Source organism: Phalangium opilio, unplaced genomic scaffold (assembly GCF_054372755.1).
Source record: "Phalangium opilio isolate 3A_F unplaced genomic scaffold, DU_Popi_V2 ptg000041l_1, whole genome shotgun sequence".
NCBI lineage: Eukaryota > Metazoa > Arthropoda > Arachnida > Opiliones > Phalangiidae > Phalangium > Phalangium opilio.
In genome coordinates this window covers 6,119,361-6,146,422 of record NW_028324165.1, presented here as the reverse complement: position 1 = coordinate 6,146,422, position 27,062 = coordinate 6,119,361, and the positions used below count along the sequence as shown (strand labels likewise).

Sequence of the window (27,062 nt, the reverse complement as noted above, 5' to 3'; positions counted from 1 at the left end):
AGGACTATAGAGAGCTTTCGGTTGGGGCGAGGAGCTAAGATTAGTGAGATACCTTAACGCGGAGGAAAAGTTGAAACCCATCAATATGGCTACCAGAACTCTGGTAAGTCATAAGAAGGTGTGACGTACTCATGCAACTGAAAACTCACTATAGTATGCCCCAGTTTAGCCATGTTAAGGAGTCATCCGTAAAACACTCTAATCGTAACTTGTAGTAAAGGGAAAATTCAAAAACAGACAAAATAGAAAGAACATTTTAGACTCAAAATTTGCCATAGAGAACCCGTTGTTCTGTACTTTGATTCTATCACCCTTTTTTTCTAACACCCTGTATAATTTTTTTTAGTGTAGAGTTTGATATACTGGCCGAAAAACGTGAACGAAAATCAACATATCTTTCTAGTTTGCTTTAGAAAAACTAGCCATCTTTATTGTTAAAAACACCCCAAATTTTAAAATTGCCACAGAAATGTGGAATTTTCGTATAGGTTAGATAATTTTTCTATTAAAATATGATGGTAGTTTGAACTGCTAAATATTTACAAATTAGCTTTAGGCCTAGTCATTTTTGATCACAGAATTTTGAATTTTCTATAAATAAAAGTGAAATTAAAATTGGTCATTGAAAAATATTTTCAATTATCGAAAAAACCTAATTCATTAAAAAATGTCAACTTTTTAAACTTTTTAATTATTATTTCAAATACTTCATTTTAAAATGCGAAGATTAAAAATTCTTAAATGTATGGCTCTTAACAAAGCTATTTCACAATTACAAACATCCTTAAAATTACTGAAACATTTAGTTATTTATGAGAAACATTGATGGAAAACTATCGCCTTGTGATAAAATTACAAAATTAAAAAAACTCCGTGGTATTAATTTTAATATTTATGAATGAAATAATTTTATTTGGTTAAAATCTCCCGTAACGTTTTTTAATGACCGTCCGTCCTTAGCTAACAAGACGACGATATCGTAGTGCGTGATTAGCATAAATTAAATATTCTAGTTTTAACTGTGTTGGAATTTCTTCACGCGATATTTAAATATAAAAAGAGGAATTGGACTGAGACGACCTCCGAGTTAATGTTACGCAATTTGACGAAGCTATTTTAAAAACACCCAGAACTGTTTTTAAAGAATGTTTTGTGAGAGCTACAGGAGGGAAGAGTGAAGTGTACGTTTAGTTTGACATTGATGGCATCATCCTGTAAGAATTCCAGAGTTCTGAATTCTTAATTGCATGCGGCTCCGTTCTTTTTCTTTATGGTTTGTAAATGCTTTGAGATTCGGAATCGGTTAAAAAGGATTGTAGGGTTTAATTTTAGCAGAGTTCTCATGATTGTAGAAAGCAAGGGAGATTTGAAGTATATTATTAGGGAATTAATGTTTGGGAGAATTATATTTTAAAATATATTATTAGGGAATTAATGTTTGGGAGAATTATATTTTAAAATATATTATTAGGGAATTAATGTTTGGGAGAATTATATTTTAAAATATATTATTAGGGAATAAATATTTGGGAGAATTATATTTTAAAATATATTATTAGGGAATAAATATTTGGGAAAATTCTTTTTCGAAATATTAGGGAATAAATATTTGGGAAAATTCTTTTTCGAAATATTAGGGAATAAATATTTGGGAAAATTCTTTTTCGAAATATTAGGGAATAAATATTTGGGAATATTCTTTTTCGAAATATTAGGGAATAAATAATTTGGGAATATTCTTTTTCGAAATATTAGGGAATAAATAATTTGGGAATATTCTTTTTCGAAATATTAGGGAATAAATAATTTGGGAATATTCTTTTTCGAAATATTAGGGAATAAATAATTTGGGAATATTCTTTTTCGAAATATTAGGGAATAAATAATTTGGGAATATTCTTTTTCGAAATATTGGGGAATATTCTTTTTCGAAATATTGGGGAATATTCTTTTTCGAAATATTGGGGAATAAATAATTTGGGAATATTCTTTTTCGAAATATTGGGGAATAAATAATTTGGGAATATTCTTTTTCGAAATATTTTGGAAAATTATATTTATATTGTAATATTAGGGAATAAATATTTGAGAAAATTCAGTTTCAAAATACTTTGGAAAAGTATATTTATTTTGTAATATTAGGGAATTAATATTTGGGTGAATTATATTTTGAAATATTAATGTATTTGAGAAAGTCCTATTTATTTTGAAATATTAGGGAAAATTCGGTTTCAAAATAATCGGGAAAATTCAATTTATTTTGAAAAATTCAATTTGTATTGCTTAAATGTATCAAAATTGTGGAATTGTTTGTACCTTTAAAGGTTAAAATATGCGTATTGTTGAATTGTTTGGTACGGTTACTTTCTCATCTGTTTTGGGAGTATTTTGAAAGCTCGCTTTGATTATGCGCGAGACCAGTTGCGCGCTAAAACGAGTGTATTCCGTGTTAGTCCGATATTAGCCTAGAATTTCTGGCGAACAAGTTTAATGAGAAAATAGTAGTACGCGTTTCTTCCCATAAATCAATAAGAGTCATTAGCCCCCTTTCTTCTAAGCCTATTATATATTACCACCGCCGCAGTAACCCGACTGAGGACTGACTGTATGTCTTGAAAACCACCGCCAAGCTCAAAGCCCAAACCCACCATTTTGCATTAACGGTGAAACCTAAATTGACGCCTTACTGTATAACCGTTTTCTAAAATCTAGGTTATTTTAAATGGTTTTGTCTGATTTTGACATGTTTTTAGGGATAATATTTTGGGTATTTTGTTTGAATTAATATGTAATTTGTAATAATTTTTAATTATAATTTTATTGTTAAACTCTTTTGCCAGATTTTGACATATTTTTAGGACAATATTTTCAGTTTTCAAGTAAATACATAATTTCTAATTAAAACTTTTAATATAAAACTCTTGTGAGATCTATTTAGTTTAGGGTTAAATGGTTTTGTCAGATTTTCAGGTGATTTTTGACACGAAACAGCGCAATTCTTTCGTTTTTGAGAAATATTTTTTCAAGATTTCTTTTTTAGTTAAATATTTATTTTTTATTATTTAATTTTAGTAGAAATGCTAGTAGAAAAAGTCGGAAAATTTTAAGAATTTCAATTAAGTCATGGAAAAGTCCAGGAATTTTAATAGTCCAGCTCAGGGCCGGAAATAAGGGAAATTTCTTATAGGACATGTGTCCAGTGATACCCCCTCTGACTGGAAAATTTATAGGACATTGTCCACTGGAGTAAGCAAAAATTGTGTGGCGTCTTCATAGTCAAGCTATCAAAACTTCGGAAACTTTTACTGGTCAACTGTCCAGTGACCCCTTAGTTTTTAAAAAAATTATGGGACATTTTAAAATTTTATTGAACAATGTCCAGTGTCCTGTGCTTATTTCCGGCCCTGGCTCCAGCTACGACTGTTTGACCAGAAACTGAAATCGCAAAATTTTACGTTAAGGTGCCTTCAGAGAAAAAAGTTTACAAATTTTTCCGCTAGGGGCTCAAAAATAGCAATAGTGGTCCGTTTTTGCAAAACTTTTGACAATTTTATAATTTGTCCCACTAAAGTTGAGACCACCAGAGCTCTTTACAGCGAAGGAAAAACCTATGTTTATAACATCGACGCTCCTGGTTTCTGACACCCGAAGTTGTTGGAACGTATAGAAAGGAAATTCGTGGAAACCCTTTGAACCATCAGTAAGCCCGACCCCACCCCTGAAATCGAACAAAAGAGAAAGTTCCCTATACCAAAAATTTTGTCGCGGGCTTTCTTCACATCCGCGCCCCCAACCTGGTGAAACGTACTTTTTGTAATCGCCTGTAGCGATAGTATCTGTTTGTTTTCTTGCTCGACTTTCTAAAGTGGGATAGGGGAGAAAGCAGAGATGGTCGGCATTACTCCTTCCCGCGTCTAAGTTCGCGCACCCGGGGTAAAGTGCTTTATATATTACTATTAGTGCTATTAGTATGGGGCGCCAACCTATTTTAGGGCATTTCAATAACTAGACTTTTTTCCAAAGAGCCTCTATTCTAGAGCTAACACCCCCCCCCCCCGCGATCCATAAAATCTTATTTTGTGTTCACATGTTGATTTGAATGCCCTTCAGAAAATCGGATAGACGTGGGAAATCCTTACTCTATTTTCACATTATTTGAACACTTTTATATGGGCCTTGCGCATAGATGGGCACTATCATATCATTTGATAGTTTTACCACTTGATACGATAGAAAACTAAATCTGCCCCTATCAAAGTATCAATTTTGATAGTTATTTTCGAGAAAAATTTGAATTATAATGATCGATTGAGTTTGATAGCTTAGAAAGTGCACTCGAAGTTGATATGATTCATTGATTCGTTGAAATCTTCTAGAGAAAAATATCGATTCTCAACGTGATCTGGCTACTAACCCCATCTTTTAGAAATCATAAAAAATGATAGGCATTATTCCTTGAGAAATAAATTGATTCTTTGAGTGAGTTTATTTGGCGACATCTGTTTTCTGATTTCATTTTAAAAAATTATGTGCTAATCTTTGATAGGCAATTTTGATAGTTATGAAAATTTCTGGAAAGATAAGTCGTTTTTTGAATGATATCGAAGTTTTTAATATATTTGAACGTTAGCAAGTGTAGGTTTATTCTATAAGAAGATTCTGTACTTGGTGGTCGTTATAACCCTCTCAAACAAATAAATAAAAATAAAATAAACGATGGTTCAACAGTTCAAACTGTGAAGACGGAGCTTCTTGTATATAGAAGCTCCGTGCTGTCACTGATGTGAACGACTACTCGAGGAGGAAGAACGATTCCACGAAATCATCCAAACGTAGAATTAGATAAATTAAAGTGTAGATTTTCTGATTTTTATTACCCACAGTTTTAATTGCAATTTTTGCCTTTAATTATTATTAGTTAACCGTTTATAGTAGATGGTTTAGATTAAATCAAGGGCGAATAATTTGAAAAAGTTTGGATAGTAGCTTTTGAACTATAGACAGTTAAAGTCAAACTTGAGAAATGAGATTATGGAAATTATATGAATATATGAAAATATTAGAAATTCTACAAAATCAGGAAATATCAGGAATCGATTAAACAGAGTAAAAGTAGGTAGAGCCCAAATCAGTTTGATCGAAAACAATCAAATTTAAAGTCCGGAAATTAAATAATCGATTAATTTAGTCGTTCCTAAAGATTTCAATTTGATTTGATAGGCAAAAAATCTATCTAACAATGAGAGCCAATCTAACATATTGAAGGAAGATTTGATAGTTTCACCATCTATGATTTGTTGAGAGGGAAAAAATCTATCTAACAAATAATGCCCGTCTAAAATATAGCTAGAAGAATTGATAGTTTCGCCAAATATGATAGTTTGAGAGGAAAAATATCTATCTAACCAGCAGTGTCAGTCTAAAATATAGTCAGAAGAGTTGATAGTTTCGCTATCTATGATAGTTTGAGAGGAAAAATATCTATCTAACCAGCAATGTCAGTCTAAAATATAGTCAGAAGAGTTGATAGTTCCGCCATCTATGATAGTTTGAGAGGAAAAAAATCTATCTAAGAAGGAGTTCCACTCTAAAATATAGCCAGAAGAATTGATAGTTTCGCCATCTATGATAGTTTGATAGGAAAAAAATCTATCTAAGGAGGAGTGCCCAACTCTGGCCTTGCGAAGGTGTTATTTTATATCGTTTAGGTATCATTTGTGCGCCTTTTAATGAATGGTGTTTAAAAAATATCGCACTAATTCTATGCCATTTGAGCACCATTTAATGGGGTATTCGATGGGGTTATTTTATTTAATTAAGGTATCATTTGCACACCTTTTAAAGAATTATGTTTTATAAACCCATTTCTACACCATTCGTTTAAGCTAATGGTGTTTTTAAAATACCGAACTATTTTCGTACTATTTCAGCACCTTGTCAAGGAGTACAAATAGTGCACATTGTTCTAACACCATTATGGCACTATTTATACACCACAATTTTTTACAGTGTAAATATTTCTTTCACATGGTTGGTTGGGACTTGTAAGTTTATAAGTTCAGTACAATCACCCACCTCTGATGTTTGTATTAATAATTTTTCCCGTTTATCTCGATGGAATGATTTAATTTTTTGAGCCCGTTTGCTCCGACTGTTCATTACAATTCCGTTTTTTTAGCCATTTGTTTTTAGGTAAAGTAGGAAAATTTTAGGAAAGGAGCTCCGTTTTTACACTTTTCAGAAATGACTAGTGATATTGTATAAGCCTTTTCTTGTTCTACTTGCAAAAGTGGGACGGGAAATAGAAGAAGAAGATATCGCCTATTCTTCAATAATTGTGCATAGGGTCTTTCAAAATTCGCCTCTTTCTCCCCCCCCCCTCTTCCCGGTAAGTGCTTTGTATGTCTTTTTCTCTTCCACCTGACCCGAAAGTTTGGGTGGTTTACTGTGAGGGGTGGGTACTGTGGGTTAAGGCGCCGGTGCGTGCGACATGATGCCGACATCCCTTAATTGGTAAACGTCTTTCAGTCTGTAGACTACGGACCCCTCTTGTTACCCCCCTTGAAAAAAGTCACTACTTATATCCTGCCATCTACGGAAAATATACGAACTAGTTGCCTAAAGTTTTAGCACTGAAATGTATTACGAGAAATCTATGAAGGAGTTCAGATCAATGATTTTTTATGTCAAAATTACAAAACAGAGCTTAAAATTATCGGTAAATCACGATCCATCCAATGATGTATTTTTTTTTTATTGTGTGATAAAAGCTCTAGCTTTAATCTTAAAAATACTGAATCAGATATTTTGAGTAAATCGATTAAGACGAATTGTTATTTTAATGGTAAGGCCGATTTAGTTTTTACATAGATCAATGGATAGCCTATCCTGTGCTCGTAAATTATATGCCTGTTGCGATGGAAACGTTTCATTTGGGAAGAGTATGAACTCCTCTAACTGAGACCCCCTCAACTTTAAAATGGCAATTTTAAAACTTAAATAAAACCAAGAAAATTTAAACTATGAAAACCAAAAATATATCAAATTATAGGTGGATATTTGTTATTTTAATGCTAAAAATTTCATGTCGGTGTATAATCACCTTCAACTGAAAAACGGGTTTTTGCGAGATGGCAAAAACAGTCATTTTGCTATTTTTTCTCTGAAGGCACCTTAAATATTCATAAACGAAATTGTCGGTAATTTACCTTCCGTAAGTTAGCTGTAATTTACCAAATACCGTGTAAATTACCAATTTATATCTTACCGTAATTTTAAAATGGTAATTTACTGGTAAATTACTTAAATTACCGCGGTAATAAGCCTGTGAAAATATAAAATACCATAAATTACGGTAATTTTTGTTATTTCAAAATTTTAATCGGTAATTTACCCGATAAATTACCATTGTTAAAAATTAAGGTAATTTCACGTCTCTAGTCTATCACCTATTCTTAAATCTAGAACAACAAACAATTGAGCCTTAAAACTTCATTAAAAATCGTAAAATAAGGTCAGGGAAAACATGGAAAAGTTAGGGAATTTTCATCTCAAAATTTCGTGGCAATTCTGTTGTAGTACAGTTTGACGCCAATTTTTTAAGTAGATTTACTTCCAAAGGTGAGCTTCTTGAAAGGTTAGGATTAAAGTAGCAGCCGACAATCAATTGAAAATGGCGCCGATATAGACTAATCACTAATACTATTTGACCATAAAATATTTGATAAAACTTTCTAAATATTAATCGATTGAAAGGTGAAAGGACCGGAACTAGATTGGGTTCTATGAGCGATTTTAAGCCGAAAATGTAATTTCTATTAAATTTACCTGTCTGGGTCATTCATATGAGTTATGATTAGTATGTTTTACGGATGGCCCCTTAATTGAAGTAAGAAAACTGAAAGACAATGCAATTTAATTAAACAAAACTCAAATTATCAGAACTTGTTAAACTATATAACCCTTAGGGCCAATGTGAGCCTTAGGGCAAAATGTCACAGAAATTATATTTTCGACTCAAAATCGATTTCCAATACAATCAACTCACTGAACTTCGGTCCTTTCGGGAACACCTTGTATTTAAGATAAGTGTTGTACTTATGTTCAATACAAACGTCATGGACTTATAACAATTATAGAACTTTGTAGGCAAAGCGTTGACAAAAAATTATATATATAACTAATAACATAAGTTTATAAGATATGTTCCATAAGTATGACACCCAACCAACAAATCTTTTGAATTTTTATAACGGCTCAGATCTCGTTCTCGGGTTTTGAGGCGAGAAAGGGATGACCTGATTGGCTTGATTTTTCCATACGCAGAACCAGAGTCAGACACTAACCCAATCAGAAAAATAAGAGATTTATTTTCGTCGGTCAAAGACAGATGGTACTACAGTCAACTTCGTTAGTCACGTGATCCTATCCCTAAGATGGTGTCGAGACCAAGTCAACTTGTTTAATTGTTGGTTGGGCCTATACTAGAGACTTACAGCTCGAGCTAGTTCGAGAACGACGGAAGCGAGCATTGCAGACTACACTCGGTTAGTTAATTTTGCAGAGTTTCCATCTAGTTCTATGTAGTCTGCATTACTAAGTCTTTGACAGCACCTCACCAGGCGTACATCGCTTTACCTCGAATCTATGACCTACTTCAATCACTTCAAAATTACAAGCTCCAGTTTCTAAGTTACCAGTGACAAACTTATTATGGAACATATCATATGAACTTATGCTAATAACAGTGACAACAAAACTAATGAAGGGGGTCATCTCGGAAGATTAACTTGTCCAACTCCACCCTGAACATAACAGATATAATACAGACGAAGTAAAATAGAAATAAAAGGGATAAACTAAATAAAAAAAAATAATATAAATAGCTTTCCTTAATGGCGAAATAGCTATCCCTAGACCTTAGATAAAAACCATTAACGCTAGCGCAAAAAGTTATATCTTAAAAGCATCGTGGTGTGGTGGTAAGAAGACCATTGACCGGCCAACCGAGGTTGCCCAACGACAACTTAACCTGATAATAAATAACGTTGCAAAAACCGGTTCTCTATTGGAAAACCCTTTTCAGGATAACTTGACGCGGAATCGGTAAGCTACCGGCGTCAGGTTAACTTAAAAGCGATAATAAACGGGGGGAAAACTGACTCTCTCTATGCTCGACTTACAAACTTAATCAGGATAAGTTGACGCTTGACGCCAGGCTTCGATTTACTGAAACCCAAAGGAAAAACGACTCCGTCGAAGCTTCGGGCCGGAACTCGAGTTTTGGGAAACGCTGGCTGGACTTTGAGCAGAGATGGAGTAGAAATCTATAAAGCGGGGTGTCGGTTACGTCATCAAATTTCGTGACGTCACTTGCGTTGCTATGACGACCTAGCTTTAGCTTAGCTTTAGCTTTTACCCCCGCGCTGTAACAGAGCGAATGAGTTAGCTAGCGAGCTACCAGTTTTCAGGGCCGATACCGAACCGAAAGGGATAGTGGTAAATTGAAAGTGATTTCTACTCCTTTTTTTATTAATATGTCAGGGACATTTTGGGGGTCAAGTGTATGGCTAGTTAACACGCAAAAATTAATTAGTTTATTATTAATTTTGCGTGGTAGCTGGTGACCGAGGGGCTATTCAGCTCGGTCTCGGGTTCGTTTTGAACAGAGTGGGTTACTTGTAATCACTCACTGTCAAGGGTTGGGTGGGTTTTCAGAGATTATTCGTGATTTTTTTGGTACAGGTGCAGAGTTGTAGCGGGTTAGTGAAAACCTGGAAAAGTCAGGGGTAATTTCAAAGTGAGCCAAAAATATCTGGAAATTTCGCGGAATTTCAAAACCCAAAAGGTCAGAAATTGCCGTCAATTTCAAAATGGATCCAAAACGGCCAGGGAAAACCTGGTAAAATCAGGGATTTTGAATCTTAAAATAGGGAAATTAATGTTGCGGGGCGCGAAATATTTCATGACGTCACGAACTTTGAAAGTACACTATCCTAGCGCCCTCTATCCCTACAGTTATTTAAATGAAATTCCTTATTTCCACTCTTGGCATTTTGGCGGACATGTTGGTGGGTACTGAGTAGTTTAAAAGACGGAACTTAGAGATGGATAAATCTAAAGATTTAAAACAACCAATAGATTATATTAAAAGTCTTGATTTAGAAGTTCAAAAAAGATACGTTGATAAGATTAGATATATCGGGAATTGTGATCCATACAAAGTTGATCCGAAAGAATTTGAAAAAGTGCGTGACGGCCAAGGCTTAGGGAAAGGTGAAGCAGCTTTACCTCCAATAACATTTGGGGACCTATTTATTTATTTAATATCTGGCATTTCGCCATACACTCAACAAGAATTAAGAAACTATAAAAGTCTACTGGCCTATAATCAATTCTTACATGGTTTTGTGAGAGATGTTCGGGTTAAGAAGTTCGAAGAATCTGGAAATGTGGTTGTTCGAGGCCTAGTAAGTATTTTTAATATTGTTTTTGTTATTGATTCTAGATTCTAGAAAGGTATTTATAATGTTGTATTTGTTTTAGGTTATGCACTCACAACAACTTCGAGATAAGCCGTTGGACTGCTGGATCATCGCAGATAACAGTGGCACCGTACTTTGTGGTCATTGCACATGCATCGCTGGCCTTAACGAGTGTTGTACACATGTTGGGGCCCTTTTATTTTATATTGAATATGCTGTGAGGTTTAGAGAAACCGTTAGTTGTACTGGCGTTAAAGCAAAATGGGTTGTACCCATTACAAAGACGGTTTCATACTATCCTGTTTGGCAAGCTGACATTTCAACAGCAGAAACTAAAAAGAAACAGTTGAATGAAAGTCTTAAAGGAGAAACGATACCACCAAAAAACTTAAAATCAGATATTCGAAAGCAAAAAGATGTACCATCTATTACTAATGATGAATTTGAAGTTTGGTGCGCTGAATTTTTTGAAGCCAACCCAGAGAGTGGTATTTTTAGTATATTACCGAACTTTCAAAGTGGATTTATCCCGAAGTGTTTAAATTCAAAATATCCTCCAGTGTTGTCTGAATTATTTGAGGAAGAAAAATTGAACTTTGCATTTAATGAACTTCTCGCTTACTGCCAAACTATAAATGTTGACTTTTCACAAGATCAAGCGAATGTTGCAGAGAAAGATACAAAGCTTCAGTCAAAGAACAAGCTATGGCAGCAGCTGAGGGCCGGTAGAATAACTGCTTCAACGTTCAAGAATGCTGTCAGTACAGATCCTGCAATGCCTTCCATATCGCTTGTCAACTTAATTTGTTACCCTAACTCTCACAATTTTCAAACTGAAGCTACAAAATGGGGATCAAATATGGAAAACACTGCTAGAATTAAGTACAAAGATTATATGATAGGTAAACACCAGAACTTTAGAGTTACAAATTCAGGATTATGGTTAAACAGCGCCTATCCCTTTCTGGGAGCTTCCCCTGATGGTTTGCTGGATTGCACCTGCTGTGGTAAAGGGACACTGGAAATAAAATGCCCCTTTACTATGAAAGACAAATCTGCACATGAGGAGCATAGGAATTCCTGTCTAAGAAACAGTGAGTCTGGCTATGTCCTAGATAAAAAGCACTCTTACTACTATCAAATACAAGTTCAGCTATTTGTAACAGAGTCGCGTTATGCTGACTTTTGCATTTGGACCAATGTAGATATGCATGTAGAACGAATTAAACCTGATATGGAGTTTTGGAAGGAGAATGTAGGAAAAGCTGAAAAAATATTTAGGTGTGCAATTTTACCTGAACTTGTTGGAAAATTTTATAGTAAAGAAGTGGATGAACCTACACTAGACAAGGATGAAGCCACCTGTGATAACGCCAAAGCTACTGCAGATGAAAACGCCAAAGCTACTTGTGATAATAATGTAAAATCTACTTGTGATAACAATGTAAAAGCTACTTGTGATAATAATGTAAAAGCTAATTGTGATGTTAATGCCAATGCTACATGTGATTATATCGACATAATTACTGGTGATAAGGGAACAAGAGATGAAAATAGTATTCCCGACTTGTGCATTCCATCCACCACAAAACCCAGCTTTTCTGGTACTAAAATGGTACTCTCTTCAATTACAAATAAAAAGTCAAAGAAAAAAGTACAAACTTGGTGCTACTGCAAGGGGCCAGACGAAGGATCAATGATTGGGTGTGATGGGGAAAACTGTCGCTTCCAGTGGTTTCATACTGATTGCCTTAAAATAGACAAAATACCACGAGGCAAATGGTATTGCCCAGACTGCGCAAAATTGAACAGAGTTAACAAAAAGAGAAAAGAAAAAAAATAAATGTAATCTAGTTCCTACTTTTTAAAAAATTTTATTTTGAATTAAACAAATCTTGTTTTATTGAAATGAAACGACTGATTTACAAAGATTAGTTAACGCACATGCCACAACACCAATCTTATCAATTGTAGAAACTTCCTCGCCTTCTACCACGTGTAATAGTTCTATTGGGAGTTTTGAATGTAGTAACGTGTATTTTTGTCTGATAGTACCGATAACTCGTTCTACATGAATTCGCACGTTTGCAATTTTTCTTGTTGCTTCCACCTTTCGTGGATCTAGCTGATTTTTCCCGGCTTGTCGAAATGCTGGCAATTTAACTGTAGCATAAAACAACCCTACAGCCTCTTCTATTTTGAAGCCCCTATCAGCTAGTACTACATCACCGGGAAGAAGGTTATCAAGAAAACCACACTCTTCCGTCAAACGTTTATCGCTTACGCGTCCTACCCACCCCTTAGAAAGAAAACTAACTGTTCCCTGGGGAGTAATGCCTATTAAAAACTTCACTGTGTTTTGATGTTTGTAGCTTGACCATGTCTCAGCTTTCGTTAATATGTTTGAAGGTTTTTCCAGGAAAACTTCAAAGCAGTCTATAATTACTGCAACGGACTTGCCAAAGTTTTCTCTGAAACACATAGGCATGGTTTTTTGCAGACAATCTCTATCAGGCCACTTAATGAATTTTTCTAACCGTTTATATAATACATTTAGGCAATTATAAAATATTTTCCCAACAGTTACTTCCGAAATACCAAATCTATAGGATAAGTCTCTGTTTTTCGAGGCCAAACGTAATTTCATTAGGGTCAGTATTAATTGTTGAAATGGCATTAATTTAGACTTTTCAAATAAAAACGGCTTTACACCATTAAACAATACCAATAACGTTTTATAATTTTCCAAGCCTGTGAAAAATTTTACTTTGGCATCGTTGGATACAAACGATGATTGCATCAAAAGATGGTTCTCACGTTCTCCGTTAACTTTTTCAAACTCACATTTTAGCGAGCGCAGTTTGCTTTCCAACTTTTCCATTAAATTTAGCGAATCTGTTAATTTCGATTTTAATACTTCATTCTCAATTGTTAAGTCTTTCACTTTTAGCAAACTAGCTTCCAATTCAAACATTTCAATAACTCGAAAAATAGTTTCAGTGCCACTTTCTTGGAATTCTTTTCTATTTGTTTCGGTACCAACTTCTAAATAAGTAATCAAATCAGAATTGGTCACTTGTGTCCCAAACTCTGACATTATTATAGCATCGACTTGCGTTCCAAACTCTGACATTATTATAGCATCGACCTGTGTTCCAAAATCTAATGTTTCTGGTTTAGTTTGCACTTCAGAATCTGCCATTTCTGTTTTAAAATCGGTTTGTGTTCCAAAGTTAGTATTTTTCACTTCTTCGGGTAAAATCATGTCGTCATTCTGATAACTAAGAGAAGCTGGACTCTCCTCCAGGAATGTAGAGGTATTAACTGAGCTGTCAAGCATACTTAATGTACCAAGTGAAATTCCACTCTCGTCTAATGATGTAGAAGTAATAAAGGAGGATTCCAAGGAAATAGAAGAATCTTTACTCTCGTCTAATAATGAAGGTTCAGTAATGGCAGTTTTTCGTCGCTTTTCTTTAACAACTAGCGGAAGATTAGCTCGCCTACGTTTTCTCTCGTATCTCTCGAGCTTTGACACATCCCCTGAACTTTCTTCTTTACTGGAATTGTCAGCATTCAAGTACTTGGTCGGGAGCCAGTCAGGGTTCGTATTATCATATAGGGCTGATGGTCCTTTTCATATATTACAAATTACGTTAGAGACCTTTATTAAAAGAGTTGGTCAAATCAAATCCATACCTTGTGAAAAATGTATAGAACACACCCTCATGTAATCACGGAGTGATTCGGTTGTAAGGTTTAAGCATTTTAACCACTTCCTTTTCCTTTCGCTGGATAATAAATTGGTTTTTTCTCCTTGATGTGTTATTACTTGTGGAATTCGGAAAAACTTTAGCGGTTTAGTCTTGTTATCCGACTTATCTGAGTTATCTCTAACGTTAGGCCTAGGCCTATCTGAACTTTTACAACCTTTAACGCAGCACGTCCGAACCATTTTAACATATAACCCGTTCCGTAATCGCCCGTGATAAAATAACGAATAACAATAGTTATTTTAAACTAACAAATAACTAGTTAAAGACTAACTAAAAGTACATACACGGTACAACACCTTGTTTAGACTTTGTCCCACCAGCATGGCCGCCTTATTAGATAGAAGGCAGTTCAGTGAACTGGCATAACATAATTACACATTTAGGAACTGAACTGATGTGAACTACTAACTGCTATAGCGAGGTGTGACGTATTAGTTTTCCATCATTAATTTCCCTATTTCCAAATTGGAACCATGTACGGCGTTAACGATGAGCGACCACAATCATGTTGTTGTACGAAGAAATTGAACATGAAATGTTTCGTAATTTTCGACATTTGACAATTTTTAACACCATAAATACTAAATTAAATAGTTGTATCGAGAAGGGATATCTAGTTTACTAGGGAGAAGGTATAAGATGCCTAATATAAGTATTCGCGCGCCATAGTCCCAGTCCCCCTTTCAAAATACAAGGGGGGATGTAAAAGGAGGCTGGACTATTTCGCCTCTCCTCAGTCGGAAAATACAAGTAATTTTCGTCATTTGCGTCGCGCTGACGTGCACGAGTTTTCAAGAACCAATGAGATGCTGCTGGTTGTAATTTGGACTGGAGATAAAGCGGCGAATTTATACCTTCTCCCTAGTAAATTAGATATCACTTCTTGGTTTACAAAGTCCTGGAAATGTTTCTCTTAGTTTTACATGGTTTCCATAGTACCTGAAAATTCTGAAATACCCTGGGAAATTCGACGAATTTTTTATTCTTCTTGAATTAATACCATGAACTCGTATATTTTTAAGTTCATGTTAAAAATTATTTTAAAACAGTGACGTTTGTTCAATTAAAAGTGGAAATTAGAATTGGTAATGCAATTAACCGTTGCTTTAATTATTTAATTTCTCAAATTTTAACCATTAATGATGTTATCTGATTTAGCTGGCCGTTTGTCGTAAAAAAATTCATCAATAGATTAATCCTGGAAGGGTTATCGGTAGTACAATAAAATTTGAACACAATTAAAATACTTATTATTAATTTTTGCGACGATCCCTTTAAATATATCGATATAAACTAGGTTGCATTGCTTTATCCCCCCCTCCTTTGGAATCGGGCGATGGGGGCTCTAGCCTCCTCCACCACCACTTTCCCTGTAGCCTATTTCACACTTTCTTAAGATTAAAAGTGTTGGGAAGAAGGAGCAAGGCAAAGGCAAAGGCTTAATGGCCTCCACCGCTTCCCTTTTCCCATTTTTACATCTAGGCCTAGTCATTCTTTCTCTCTTTGGGAAATAGATATGGTAAAGGAGGGAGGGAGGGAGGAAGTCGAGCCTGGGAATCGTTTTTCCCAACGTATTCCTTCCACCCCCCCCCTTTTACTTTTTGTCCTCTTTTTAAAGACAAGGGTATGGGTGTAGGAGGCTTACCGTCTTTAAGATAAAAAAAAAAGAAATTGATTGGAGACAAAGAGGGGGGTTCAGAATTATTTGGGGATTCTACCTTGGAGCTGAAACCTTCATACCAGGAATATATATAGATTTCTTCCACTTGGAATCTTTAAAAGGCCATAATAACAGTGGGGTGGCGTAGCGGTTAGCGCTTTCGCCTCGCAGCAAGAGGATCCCGGGTTTGATCCCGGACTGTGGCACCGGGTACGGGTGAGAACCTGGGAACAAATCCTTCTTCGCAGAGTTTGCAAGTTCTCTCCCCGCTTGTTAAAAGGAGTTTTCCTCCGCGGTCTAACCCGGTTTCTCCATTCCATCAAAACTTGCAGAGGTTAATTGTAATAGTTAGTATAGGGCGCTGTAGGTTAGCTGTGACATAGGGGCTAGCCACCACCCCCCTATGCATTGTAAAGGGACCCACCTGTAAAGAAGCCACAGGCTTAGTGTGGAAATCCCTTCATAGACAAAGCTCAGATTATTATTATGTGATTGTAGGTAAGGGGAAGGGCTTAAAACTTTTTTAAACAGCCCCCTCCCAACTTCCTAGCATTTCATTGGCTGTTCACATATATAAGGCAACCGTTGACCCCGAGGTCTACTCCTTCACACTACGCAAAGATAACTTTCACATTCGAGTTCGACGTTCATAGGTCGCGGTCTCGGCACAGGTCGCTAGCTGTTCATTGGCTATTCACGTGTATAGCACAACCATCTACCCTATATTTTCTGCCTCAGAACATGCAAAGAGAACATTTTTACATTCGGGTTCGACGCTAATAGGTCGCGGGAGTCTCGGCACAGGTCGCTAGCTACGTCAATATCACGTGGTTAAAGCATAGCTCGGCTCCAGTGGGTCCCCTGCAAGGGGGCTTTCCTCCTGAACTTCGGGTTTGACTTGGCAAAGGCTAGTGGGCGGGATTTATACATGCACGTATAAATACGGCCCACAAATGCCTCTAGCTTTGCCAAGCCAAAACTGGAGTTCGTAAGGAAAGTCCACTAGAGCCGCGCTATGCTTTAAAATGAAGGGGTGACGGATTTAACACAACCTCCCCCTTTCAAGCAGAAGGGACCGGTTTAAGATTTCAAGTAGAAATAATCTTATGTATTCCTGTTCATACCTATAACGTTGCAGTCTGTACAGCAACGAAGTCCTCCCAGCATGCTCAGCGTTTCGGTACAAAAACTTCTATAATGCCCCCTGTGTCATAATAAAGCTAACAAAAAACCCTCACTCAAATCACAACTCGAAAACAAACAGTGTCCCTTGTGGCAAAATGGAGATAGAAGTTAAAACATTTTCGACTCAAAATCGATTTCCCAAAGAACATCCCCCTTAATTTATAGAAAGCAGACTTATATCAGAAACACCCTGTATATACGAAAATAGTTAGCAACTCATACATAAAACCCACAAAAACTACTTTTAAGATATATAGCAAACAAACCCTCTAAGCTAAAATCTATGCAAATTGTGATAATAGTGGCGTTAGAAATAGCCGTTGTGAAATATAATTTATTCCTGGTACTAGTAATTAAATCAGCTAAAGCGGTATCGTGTTTTGTCTCCCCATCGACCCCGATCCTATGTTCTCCTTCCCAACATACTCTCCTCTCTCTTGTGGCGCGTGACTTCACGTTCTCCTGTTTTGACGACTTTTCGTGTACCTAATGGCTGGTACTGTGATCCTCATTTCTGCTTTATTATTATGCTAGTCCTGGTTTACGGAGTGTCATCACCGACTAATCTTCTAATTGCTCTACTTCGTTTAGGGGAGGAGTCAACTTTATTTTTAGCCCCTATATATACGTACCGTTTGCTTATCGCATGGAAGTGGCACTGGCATACAGTGTCACTAATATAAACCCTCACAACATCTAGGGTTCAATAAACTTAGTTGCGTTGTCCGAAATAAACGATTAAATCATACTTAACAGGACGTTAGGCTTAAAATGTGTTAACCTTTGACACCGTTTTAGGCAAGACGTTAGGCTTAAAATGTGTTAACCTTTGACACCGTTTTAGACAAGACGTTAGGCTTAAAATGTGTTAACCTTTGACACCGTTTTAGACAAGACGTTAGGCTTAAAGTGTGTTAACTTTTGAACTTTTTTATTTAGGCTGAAGGTGTGTTAACCTTTGAACCGTTTTAGTCTAGACTTTACGATTAAGATGTGTTAACGTTTAATTTTTAAACCGTTTTAGTCCAGACATTAGGCTTAAGATTGCGTTAACCTTTGAACCGTTTTGGTCCAGACATTAGGCTTAAGATTGCGTTAACCTTTGAACCGTTTTGATCCAGACATTAGGCTTAAGATTGCGTTAACCTTTGAACCGTTTTGGTCCAGACATTAGGCTTACGATTGCGTTAACCTTTGAACCGTTTTGGTCCAGACATTAGGCTTACGATTGCGTTAACCTTTGAACCGTTTTGGTCCAGGCGTTAGGCTTAAGATTGCGTTAACCTTTGAACCGTTTTGGTCCAGGCGTTAGGCTTAAGATTGCGTTAACCTTTGAACCGTTTTGGTCCAGGCGTTAGGCTTAAGATTGCGTTAACCTTTGAACCGTTTTGGTCCAGGCGTTAGGCTTAAGATTGCGTTAACCTTTGAACCGTTTTGGTCCAGGCGTTAGGCTTAAGATTGCGTTAACCTTTGAACCGTTTTGGTCCAGGCGTTAGGCTTAAGATTGCGTTAACCTTTGAACCGTTTTGGTCCAGACATTAGGCTTAAGATTGCGTTAACATTTGAACCGTTTTGGTCCAGACATTAGACTTAAGATTGCGTTAACCTTTGAACCGTTTTTCTCCAGGCGTTAGGCTTAAGATTGCGTTAACCTTTAAACCGTTTTAGTCCAAAGACGTTAGGCTTAAGATTGCGTTAACCTTTAAACCGTTTTAGTCCAAAGACGTTAGGCTTAAGATTGCGTTAACCTTTAAACCGTTTTAGTCCAAAGACGTTAGGCTTAAGATTGCGTTAACCTTTAAACCGTTTTAGTCCAAAGACGTTAGGCTTAAGATTGCGTTAACCTTTAAACCGTTAAGTCCAGACGTTAGGGTTAAATGTGTTAATCTTTGAGCCGTTTAAGTCGAAGTTAAGGTGATCAAATACTGTCTAAAAAGGTCTGTTTATCAAATTCCCCTTTTAAAGATGCCTTTCAAGCTAGTTTAATTCACCTAACCTGTTTTATTTGTTATGAAACTAAAGTCTCTAATATTGACTGTATCTGATTTTACTTTAAAATATGAGGCATGGAAATTTCAATTTTGTAATGTTAACAATTAAGATAAAATCAAGAATTTCTCTGGGGGTTCATTAAGTCACGTATTCGTCGTATAGAACGCTATCTTTATAAACGTTAATCTGACCTCTGACCTTTACACTTGAGGGACACGACACGAGTGTTATCGATGCACGCGTGGCTGATTACGTTTTATTATTAGTTAAACTGCAGGCGCTCTCGACTATCTAAAATTAGCTGACTATTTTCAAAAGCAAACAATATAAGGTGAAGTTACGTACCACCGAGTTAATTTAGTTTTTCTCATGGGCTAGATTGATTAGATAGTGTGTAGACAAGTGTTGCCAGTTATTAAATTGTGACGTGTGCAATTCAACCACTATTTACAACATACTGAACTAAGCTTGTATTTATAGTTATGTTCGATTTAGTGATCATTAGGTTCCAAACGCAAGAGCGACGTGAAACAATATACAGGGTGTTTCTGATAAGTCTGGTGGCATAAATTAAGGGGGATGTTTATTCTTTGGGAAATCGATTTTGAGTCGAAAATGACGTAACTTCTATCTCCATTTTGTTTGACCTAAGGTACACTGTTTTCAAGTTAAGATTGTTAAGAGTATTTTAGGGTTGACCCCTTAAATTTAATTAAGAAACTGATTAAGACAATGATTGCTAATTTAATTAAGGGGTCATCCTTAAAACACCAATCAAATCATAACTCGAAAACAGTGTCCCTTTGGGCAAACAAAATGGCGATAGAAGTACAGAACATTTTTGACTCAAAATCGATTTCCCAAAGAACATTCACCTTTATTTATGCCACCAGACTTATCAGAAACACCCTGTATGTTGCGTAAACTATTTTAAAACATAAATAAAAATAAACGCTAACCGATGTCAAGCTCTACTTGCGAATTTAGCAGAACCAGAAATAATCTAATTTTTTAAAGATTGAATTTTAATATCAAGTTCGCGTTTTCAATTTTACACAGAGTATTTTTAGATCGTTTTAAATGAATGTTTATCGGCAGTTTGTCTTGTTTTAAAAGCGTCCCCTAGCTTGTGCGACATTTAAGGCGCAGTTGACAAAGTTCATTGTGGGGTGATAAAAACGACCCGTCTGTCGTCTGGAAACCGCAAAGTGTTAGTTACCGTAACTGTCAATCAAAATGCAAACAGTAGTCTTGGGAAATATCTGTATTATGTAATTATTTATGGAATTAATTATTATTTTGCAAATTTAAATTGCAATAAAACTATGTTTAATCATTAACGTCTAGAATAGGATGTTCTTAACAGGCTAAATGGCTTAGAGGTTCGTCATCGTAAAAACTTTGAGAATAACTCAACCAAGTCACTTCTGATGAACCTTCCCCTGGTGTTACTGAAGCAGGATTAATCAAATTAGGAAATTAAGTAATTGTAATTATGCATTAAGAACAAACAAACCACGTTCTCAAATATATACATAAGCTTTGACAGGGTTTGTACGGAACCTGGATAAGTCAGTGATTTTGATAAGGTCAGGAAAAAAATCAAGGTTTTCGTCTTTTATATTAAACCTTGCTATGAACCAGGTGTTGTGATTCAAGTGGGCTCTGGTAAATACCTTAAAATGGTCACTGGCCCCTGGGTCACTGGGTCAGTGGTAGGGATAAGTTGTAGTAGTCAGGGATTTTCAATATAAAAATTTCGTTATTTTGAACCTCTATGATCCAACCAAGAAGTGATATCTAGTGTATTAGGGAGAAGGAATAAATTCGCCAAATTTCCAGATTTATCTCCAGTCCAAACGTAGATCCGGAGTTAATTCCTCCTCTAAATTACAACCAGTATCTCATTGGTTCTTGAAAACTCACGTCAGCGCGACGCGAATGACGAAAATTACAATGTATTTTCCGGCTGAGGAGAGGCGAAATAGCCCGGCCTCCTTTTACGTCCCCCCTTGTATTTTGGAAGGGGGACTGGGACTATGGCGCGCGAATACAAAGGCATCTTATACCTTCTCCCTAATAAACTAGATATTCCTTCTTGTTTCCTCCAAACCCTGTTTGAACAATAAACCCATTGCAAAAGGGAAAGGGTTTTCTTAATTGAATTTAAGACACCTTCTATGTCACTTACAAGCACCAGGAATTCATACAGTTAACAGGAATCATTGTGCCCCCATATATTCCATGTTATTTTCTACGCGGGTTAAGTGGGCCGGGCTTGAGAACTTACTATCCCTCACGCCTATTAATAATTCTGGTCAACGTCTTTTTAACTGCAATTTCAATTGACTGGTATCAACGCGGAGGTCAGGATGATAGTCTACCTATTCCCACGAAATCCGCACCTGACCTATTTACGTTGAGAAAATTATGTCTACACAATAATTCCTGTTAGTTGTATGCATTCCTGATGTTACTTATTGCGAAAATAAAAAAAAATTCTTTCTCCGTCGTCCGGCTATTTGGAAACGCTGAGAATTGTCCCTTGAAAGAAAAAAGTGTGTTTCCGCTCCACCCAATCGTGTGACCAACGGACGGACGGCCGGCCTTTACCAACAGTCCCCCTTATATCATCGATCTTTTACCCATACACTGTATAGTATATATATGCCCGTGGGTTATTCTTGCCCCGTAACGGTTGTTTTGCTCGCCTGACACGAGCCGACACGGCTATTCCTGGAAATCGCCGCCACCGTCGTTTTATTATCGCCTTGGTCTGCTGAAACTTCGCTGCCCTTTTATAATGGCTTAATTCCATTTCTCCCAACGCTTTCCTAGTATCTGCTGTTTATCGCCCTATTAACAGAAGTGAATGAACAGAAGCTATGAAGGACGATTGACCACTCCTATAATGCTCCCTATGTCGTGACATCGCGTCGTTTCGGAATATTGAAGTATATAGTACTTCATTTCGAGAGAAGTGTACCAGCTAAAAGCGTCCGTGATAATTGTAAGATGATTCTTCCCAACATCATTTTAACATTTATTATAGCAAGGTTACTAAACCGAATCACATACACGATAAATAGTTCCCACTCATCATTACTCTATTAGCGCTATACTTAGCTATTTGCCAAGGCGCATGAGCTTGTGGTCATTTTTGTCCCACGTCAAGACAATCAAGGTTTGTGGGTTGATTGCTCGCTGAGGATTTAGTAAATACCGAACAGTTATAGAATTAACCCTAGCACGATGCTATGCACATCTTAATTAAGTTTGATGAGCCAGAGATCAAACATATAGGGTGAGACTGGCAAGAATCACGTCACATAACTGAAGTATTAAGAGGATACAGAGTGTCATCCTTCTTCTATTATCCCCTTCTGGTAATAGACAGTGTGCGGAAAAATGTTGCCAGTAATTTATGAGTGAAATTAACCACCGCTTTCTACAACAGACTGAAAAGTTTGTAGAATTCAGTTCGATTCAGTGATCGTTCAGTTCTAAACCTGCAGATGCTCTAATAACAAATTACTGACAACTCTGTGAAGCACGGTTAAAGTTAAGAAACGTGGGAGGAAGTTTCTCTAGCCCCTTTAGTTCACACTGTTCATAAGCACTTCTACTTCACAAAGTCCTCCAACATGCAGAGGTATATCAGAAGAGCCGTCTGAAGCCACGCCCCTTTTACTGTTATATGGACTTTGGTATACTTGTAACGTTGAAGCGTTATATGTCCCAGAAAGCATTGCACTCACCACCTTTTCGGTCCAAAATGAATGGTGAACGCATTTCCAATTTCGTTATCTTTTTTTCATTGATAACTTCGGTACATTTTAATTTACTTCTGTTTCTATGGTATTTAAGATATTTTTGTTATTGTTTTACCTTTTGGGAATGTTTATGTTGGCCAGGAAATTATTATTATATTCTGAGTCGCTTAAATTCCCCGTACAATAATTACAGGCTACGTCTAATCACTGTTTTGACATTTTACTATAAGTTTCTGGAGTTGTAATGTATTTAAAGACTTCACTAGAAGCTGGTAAGCAGAATTTCGAATATTTGGACCTTTCACTAGAAGCTGCTAAGCAGAATTTTGAATATTTAGGCCTTTTACTAGAAGGTGCTAAACGGAATTTTGAATATTTAGACATTTTTTATAGAAGCTGAGAATATTTAGACCTTTTTATTTACTAAAAGCTGCAAGAAAGAATTGAGAATAATTAGACCTGTTACAATAAGCTGCAAGAAAGAACTGAGAATATTTAGACCTTTTACTAGAAGCTGCAAGTCAGAATTTTGAATATTTAGACATTTTTTATAGAAGCTGAGAATCAGCGTTGAGAATATTTAGACCTTTTTATTTACTAAAAGCTGCAAGAAAGAATTGAGAATATTTAGACCTGTTACTAAAAGCAGCAAGAAAGAACTGAGAATATTTAGACCTTTTACTAAAAGCTTGTAAGCGGAATTTTGAATGTTTAGATCTTTTACTATAGAAGCTGAGAGTTGGAATTTTGAATGTTTAGATCTTTTACTATAGAAGCTGAGAGTTAGAATTTTGAATGTTTAGATCTTTTACTATAGAAGCTGAGAGTTAGAATTTTGAATGTTTAGATCTTTTACTATAGAAGCTGAGAGTTAGAATTTTGAATGTTTAGATCTTTACTATAGAAGCTGAGAGTTAGAATTTTGAATGTTTAGATCTTTTACTATAGAAGCTGAGAGTTAGAATTTTGAATGTTTAGATCTTTTACTATAGAAGCTGAGAGTTAGAATAGAATTTTGAATGTTTAGATCTTTTACTATAGAAGCTGAGAGTTAGAATTTTGAATGTTTAGAACTTTTACTAAAAGCTGCAAGAAAGAATTGAGAATATTTAGACTTGAATCAGAATTGTGAATATTTAGACCATTTCTAGAAGCAGTTATAGAAAGCATAACACTTTAAAAGCTTCAAACGCATATTTTGAACATTTGAACTTTGATTATCCTCGCAGTCCTAAACTAAAGTCGAAAGCCCAACTTTTAGTATTTCAACTTAATTTTTTTTACTGGAATCTCGAAAGCACGTGATCTTTGAATAAATATTTCAATCCAAATTAAGAATTTTTTTCACCTGGCATTTTCACATACTTTCTTCCTAAGGGTTTTAATCATGAGGGCTGTAACAACGTGGGCTATAATTTAGTTGCCACTAAGTTAACTCCCTGTTTCTATACCGATAAAGTATCGGCATCATTAATCCTTATATGGCATTAAAATTATGGGAAATTTAACAGGGTGTGCTGTATCTTTGTATTATTCAACGGAAATACAAGAGGCCCTACGGATATGTGGGCGTATAGTCATATACGTTAATTATTGTACTGTTTCTAGTAATAATGTACAGTTACTAACGTTGGCAATGTTATATAGAATAAAAAATTGTAAACGTGTCTTTTTCAGAACTGAACTGAGGTAGTTTTTGTAAGATCGAACTCGGCTATGATTGATTATAAGGTATAAGATTAAAGCTAAGCTAAGTGATATAAATAGTAGTGCGCAGACAAGTGTTGCCAGTCTCTTTGATTCCCCCAATAGATTTTCAAACTGAAGTCAAAATACTACACTTAGATTAGTGTATAATATCAGGGATAAATTTAATTTTAAAAGTAGGAATGGAGAACGGTTAGTATTTACTTCGGTCGGACTCATAGCCCAGTATAGAGCCCCTCCCTCCAACACGTAACGAAAAGTTTAAATTATCTTATTGGCTCACTTAAACTATACGTTTTGATGACGTTGCTGACGGGGACGGCGAAAAATACGTAATTCCTTTTTACCTCTCTCGCTATGACCCGCCTCTTCTTTCATATCCCCCTCCGTCCCGTGCAAGGGGTCCGGGACTTTGACGCGCGCCCACATTACTCTGTTCTCCATTCCTACTCATAGAATTAAATCCATCCCTGATAATATTAAGTAGATATGATATTAGATAGTGTCGTATGCTTATGGAACATACATTATAAACTTATGGTAAAATTTACAGACTATACTTTAAATCGTTTCTATTTTCAAAATACTCTCCTCTCCTCTAAGAATTTTCGTCATCATAGTTTTAATATGACGTTATAACTATTTGTGACGTCGTTAATGTATTCTCTTGTTTCCCTGTTTATTCTTAATGAGCTTTCCGAAGTTCCGAATGACATTGAAATTTGTTAGCAATGAGATAATTCTCCTATTTTCCCCTTCTCTGTTTGTTTTTCTTGGGGCTAATTTTACGAGCCGCATCAACGATAATTGATTCTATGACGTAGTTTGTATGTTTCCAAGATGAATCTTGACGTCCTGTTTTCAATATTTCGCTCGTATCTCATCCGTCAGATTAATCTTTCTAGCGCTTTTGAGTTAGCAGCAGCGCCAAAATATTCAGTTTTGCTTCCAATTTTATATTATTAAATTCGAACCGCGACTTTAGCAAATCTGTCAATTCCGTCACTGATTTTGAGATTACCAACTTTTTCTTGGTATTTTGGGATTTTTTAAAGGCGTTTTCGGAACATTTGTTAAAAGTCTCTGCTTTGTCCGTGACTTTATTAGTCTATTTTTATAAGTCCCAGATTTTTTCGGTGATTTTTTTGGGTCTATTTTTAAAAGTCCCAGGTTTTACGGGGACGTTCTTGGTCTATGTTTAAAAGTCCCAGGTTTTACGGGAACGTTCTTGGTCTATTTTTAAAAGTCCCAGGTTTTACGGGGACGTTCTTGGTCTATTTTTAAAAGTCCCAGGTTTTCGGTGACATTTTTTGGTCTATTTTTAAAAGTCCCAGGTTTTCAGTGACATTTTTTGGTCTATTTTTAAAAAGTCCCAGGTTTTCGGTGACATTTTTTTGTTCTATTTTTAAAAAGTCCCAGGTTTTCGGTGACATTTTTTTGTTCTATTTTTAAAAAGTCCCAGGTTTTCGGTGACATTTTTGTTCTATTTTTAAAAAGTCCCAGGTTTTTTGATGACAGTTTTGGTCTATTTTTGAAAAGTCCCAGGTTTTTGATGACATTTTTGGTCTATTTTTTAAAATTCCCTGCTTTCACCATGACTTTTTGGTCTATTTTTTAAAATTCCCTGCTTTCACCATGACTTTTTGGTCTATTTTTTAAAATTCCCTGCTTTAACCATGACTTTTTTGGTCTATTTTTTAAAATTCCCTGCTTTCACCATGACTTTTTGGTCTATTTTTTAAAATTCCCTGCTTTCACCATGACTTTTTGGTCTATTTTTTAAAGTTCCCTGCTTTCACCATGACCTTTCTGGTCTATTTTTTAAAATTCCCTGCTTTCACCATGACCTTTCTGGTCTATTCTTTAAAAAGCCCTGCTTTCACCATGACCTTTCTGGTCTATTCTTTAAAAAGCCCTGCTTTCACCATGACCTTTCTGGTCTATTCTTTAAAAAGCCCTGCTTTTTCCTTTATATTTTGTCTATTTTTAAAAAACACTGCTTTTCTCATGATATTTGGCCTATCTTTAAAAGGCCCTGCTATTTCCATGACATTTTTGATCTATTTTTGAAATTATCCATTTTTCGACTAACAAAAGTTCCCAAAAGTACTAATACAATATTTAAATATTCCCCAAAATTTGAATAATATATAATTTATTCATTAAAAACAATCCAACCAATCACATCTTTCTACTCCCTTAAATACATTTCCAAATATCAAATTATTTCAAAGAAAAAAAAAAACCCAAAAGTTTCCCAAAAAAAGTCACTGGCATTATTGACTTATTTCTAAAACATTTCCGGAATTCATCCAACCAACCATCCATCGGAACTGTAGTATTTCTTTCATAATACCTAAGAAACGGAATGAATTTAGTTTGTAAAGGTTTTTATTTATGTTTTGTCATATTGGCAAGGCTTAGCAAGGAAGAGATAGTATCCGGGAAGGAGAGAGAGAGGTTAGGTGAGGAAGTGAAAGACCCA

The 27,062-nt window shown here is 35.8% G+C and overlaps 3 protein-coding genes across 14 annotated transcripts in view; 2 read left to right on the top strand and 1 right to left on the bottom strand.

Moving 5' to 3' along the window:
* Positions 1-27,062, top strand: part of PMCA (plasma membrane calcium-transporting ATPase 3) — a 111,925-nt gene that overhangs the window by 32,877 nt on the left and 51,986 nt on the right. The window lies entirely within an intron of this gene.
* LOC149679583 (uncharacterized) lies at positions 5,755-12,398 on the top strand. 5 transcript variants are annotated; one of them, XM_089835361.1, is made up of 3 exons: positions 5,755-10,469; positions 10,546-10,972; positions 11,045-12,398. In XM_089835361.1, exons 1-3 carry the CDS (start codon positions 10,107-10,109, stop codon positions 12,325-12,327), a joined length of 2,073 nt encoding a protein of 690 aa, XP_089691487.1. In that variant the 5' UTR covers positions 5,755-10,106; the 3' UTR covers positions 12,328-12,398. The 5 variants fall into 5 exon arrangements, with proteins under 5 accessions (XP_089691487.1, XP_089691485.1, XP_089691488.1 ...); XM_089835359.1 differs by having other exon boundaries at positions 10,546-11,366; positions 11,436-12,398; XM_089835362.1 differs by having other exon boundaries at positions 5,756-10,469; positions 10,546-11,578; positions 11,690-12,398.
* Positions 12,343-14,439, bottom strand: LOC149679582 (uncharacterized). 2 transcript variants are annotated; one of them, XM_089835364.1, is made up of 3 exons: positions 14,184-14,439; positions 13,992-14,117; positions 12,343-13,916 (listed from the first exon to the last, which is right to left on the bottom strand). In XM_089835364.1, exons 1-3 carry the CDS (start codon positions 14,437-14,439, stop codon positions 12,385-12,387), a joined length of 1,914 nt encoding a protein of 637 aa, XP_089691490.1. In that variant the 3' UTR covers positions 12,343-12,384. The 2 variants fall into 2 exon arrangements, with proteins under 2 accessions (XP_089691490.1, XP_089691489.1); XM_089835363.1 differs by having other exon boundaries at positions 12,343-14,117.